General features: G+C 47.3%; 1 protein-coding gene across 1 annotated transcript in view; it reads left to right on the forward strand.

The window, feature by feature from the left end:
* Nucleotides 1-1,890, forward strand: part of kcns2 (potassium voltage-gated channel modifier subfamily S member 2) — a 2,805-nt gene extending 915 nt beyond the window's left edge. Inside the window, exon 2 of the mRNA XM_019856208.1 lies at nt 70-1,890. Coding sequence (XP_019711767.1) covers nt 72-1,511 — 1,440 coding nt within the window. The 5' untranslated portion in view covers nt 70-71 and the 3' untranslated portion in view covers nt 1,512-1,890. The remainder of the gene's footprint in view (nt 1-69) is intronic.
* The last annotated feature ends 876 nt before the right edge of the window (nt 1,891-2,766 follow it).

Raw genomic sequence — 2,766 nt, forward strand, 5'->3', positions numbered from 1 at the left:
TGTGTGTGTGTGTGTGTGTGTGTGTGTGTGTGTGTGTGCGTGCGTGTGCGTGCGTGCGGATGTGCTCAGATATGACAGGTCAGGCCCTGAGGAAACCTGGCGACAGGGCTCCTGTGGAGGACAATGCCGCCATCCGCATCAACGTGGGTGGCTTTAAGAAGCGTCTCCACACAGACACGCTGTCTAGGTTTCCAGAGACACGGCTGGCGCGCCTTCTCCAATGCCGGTCCAAGGAGTCCATACTAGAGCTGTGCGACGATTACGATGATGCAGAAAAAGAGTTTTACTTTGACAGGAATCCCGCACTTTTCCCCTACGTGTTGAATTTTTACAACACGGGCCGGCTGCATGTCATGGCCGAGCTGTGCATCTTCTCTTTCAGCCAGGAGATCGAGTACTGGGGCATTAACGAGTTTTTTCTCGACTCCTGCTGCAGCGGCGCCTACCACTGTCGGAAAATGGACCAGGACCGAGAGGAGTGGGAGGACAAGAGTGACGAAGGAAGCACCACATCCTCATTCGACGAGCTGTTGGAGTTTTACAATGATGCCACAAAATTTGACAAGCAGCCACTGGGGAGCACCCGCAGGCGCGTTTGGTTGATGCTGGACAACCCAGGCTACTCGGTGGCCAGCCGCGTTATCAGTGTCTTCTCGATCCTGGTGGTGCTCGGCTCCATTGCCACTATGTGCATGAACAGCATGAGCGAGTTCAGCCTCTTGGACGCTCAGGGGCAGCCCACGGAGGACCCCCGCTTTGAGATTGTGGAACATTTGGGCATCGCTTGGTTCACACTCGAGCTGGTGGCCAGGTTCGCGGCGGCCCCGGACGTTGTGCACTTCTTCGAGCTCCCGTTGAACCTGATCGACTTGGTGTCCATACTTCCCTTTTACTTGACACTCGTCATCAACCTGGTGGTGGAGAGCAGTCCGGCGCTGGCCAACCTGGGCCGCGTCGCTCAAGTGTTGAGGCTCATGAGGATTTTCCGCATCCTGAAGCTAGCGCGCCACTCGACCGGGCTGCGCTCCCTGGGGGCCACCTTGAGAAACAGCTACAAGGAGGTTGGCCTGCTGCTTCTCTATCTTGCGGTTGGGGTGTCGTTCTTCTCTGTCATGGCGTACACGGTTGAGAACGAAGACAGCGAGGACCTGTCCACCATTCCGGCGTGCTGGTGGTGGGCCACGGTCAGCATGACCACTGTGGGTTACGGGGACGTGGTGCCCTTGTCGATAGCGGGCAAGCTGACAGCCTCAGCCTGCATCCTGGCGGGGATTTTAGTCGTAGTGCTTCCGATCACACTCATTTTTAATAAATTCTCCCTGTTTTACAAGAGACAAAAACAGCTGGAGATCGCAATGCGAAGCTGCGACTTCGACGAAGGCATCAAAGAGGTGCCTTCAGTCAACCTGAGGAACTATTATGCGCACAAAGTCAAGTCTCTTATGGCCAGCTTGTCAAACATGAGCCGGAGTTCACCCAGTGAGCACAGTCTGAATGAGTCAATACACTGAGGGTGGTCCTTCGGATGCCTGCGTGAGGACCTGGACCAGGAACCGAAGCATTTGGTGTCAAAGCCCCATTAACTTCCATCTTGTAACTCAAGGGTTGTGGGAAATTAGAAACACTCTCCATGGGGAATTGGATGCGTTTTGAAATTATAATCTGGATAATATGGAATTTTGAGATCATTTAAAAATGATGAATTTCATGCAATAATAACAATGAACATTTGTTTTAGATGTTTTTATTATCAGTCTTTTCCAGGACATTGCTTTGTTTCCTCAGCTCAAATTCTAAAAAAAAAAAAAATACAGTGAACTCGGTGTGAGCAGATCTGCCCTGGAGTTCTGAGGTTCTGGGTCTGAATCTTGGCTTCGGTCTTTCTGTGTGGAGTCTGCATGTTTTACGTGTGCTTGTGTGGCTTCTCTCTGGGTACTCCAGCTTCCACATTCCCAAAATATTAAGGGCAGGGTAGGTTAAAATTTAAATTGTCCGTAGGTGTCAATATGAGTCTCAGTGGTCATTTGTCTATACATTATGTGCCTTGTGATTGGCTGGCGATCATTTAACTCAAAGCCAGCTGGGATGAGCTCAAAATCACCAGTAACCTTAGGAGAAAACTAATGCATTTCAAATAATCATTTTGATTTTTTTGGATATCTTTTATTTTTCAGTCCTTTGTAGGAAATTGCTGTGTTGCACCAGATACACCATAGTAAGCATAAAAGTAGAAGTGTCAGTTAAAACATGCTTAAATATTTTACATACAATCACATAACTGATGACTGAAAATAACCTGTAGTTGTACAACATCGGGCCAGAGTAAGTGTGCGTAATGATCAAAAAAATGTAGTGCACTGTCACCTTCCGAAAACAAGTCATGTTTAGTCCTGAATATATTTGAACAACATATTTAAAGGGGTAGAATTGCATGATCTGTTTAAGTGAGGATGAGCGAGGTGGCCAGCAACATGCTTGCATGATTTATCCAAGAAAATCATTTTTATCAAAAAAATGACAAAGGGTCTTATTTTGGGAGGGGGAAGATATCAACACATATCCGGTATACTGTATTCATAGAAATATACAGTAGATACTCTCATAATACATGCTGTTTTCTCAGAAGCATGAATAGAAAAATATACCTTTTAAGTGGCTTTAAGACATCAAAATTACATTATTTGTATGAATAAGAACAGCAATCTCTCTCTCTCTCTCTCTCTCTCTCTCTCTCTCTCACTCTCTCTCTCTCTCTCTCTCTCTCTC

This window comes from Hippocampus comes, unplaced genomic scaffold, assembly GCF_001891065.2.
Source record: "Hippocampus comes isolate QL1 unplaced genomic scaffold, H_comes_QL1_v1.1 scaffold327, whole genome shotgun sequence".
Taxonomy (NCBI): Eukaryota; Metazoa; Chordata; class Actinopteri; order Syngnathiformes; family Syngnathidae; genus Hippocampus; species Hippocampus comes.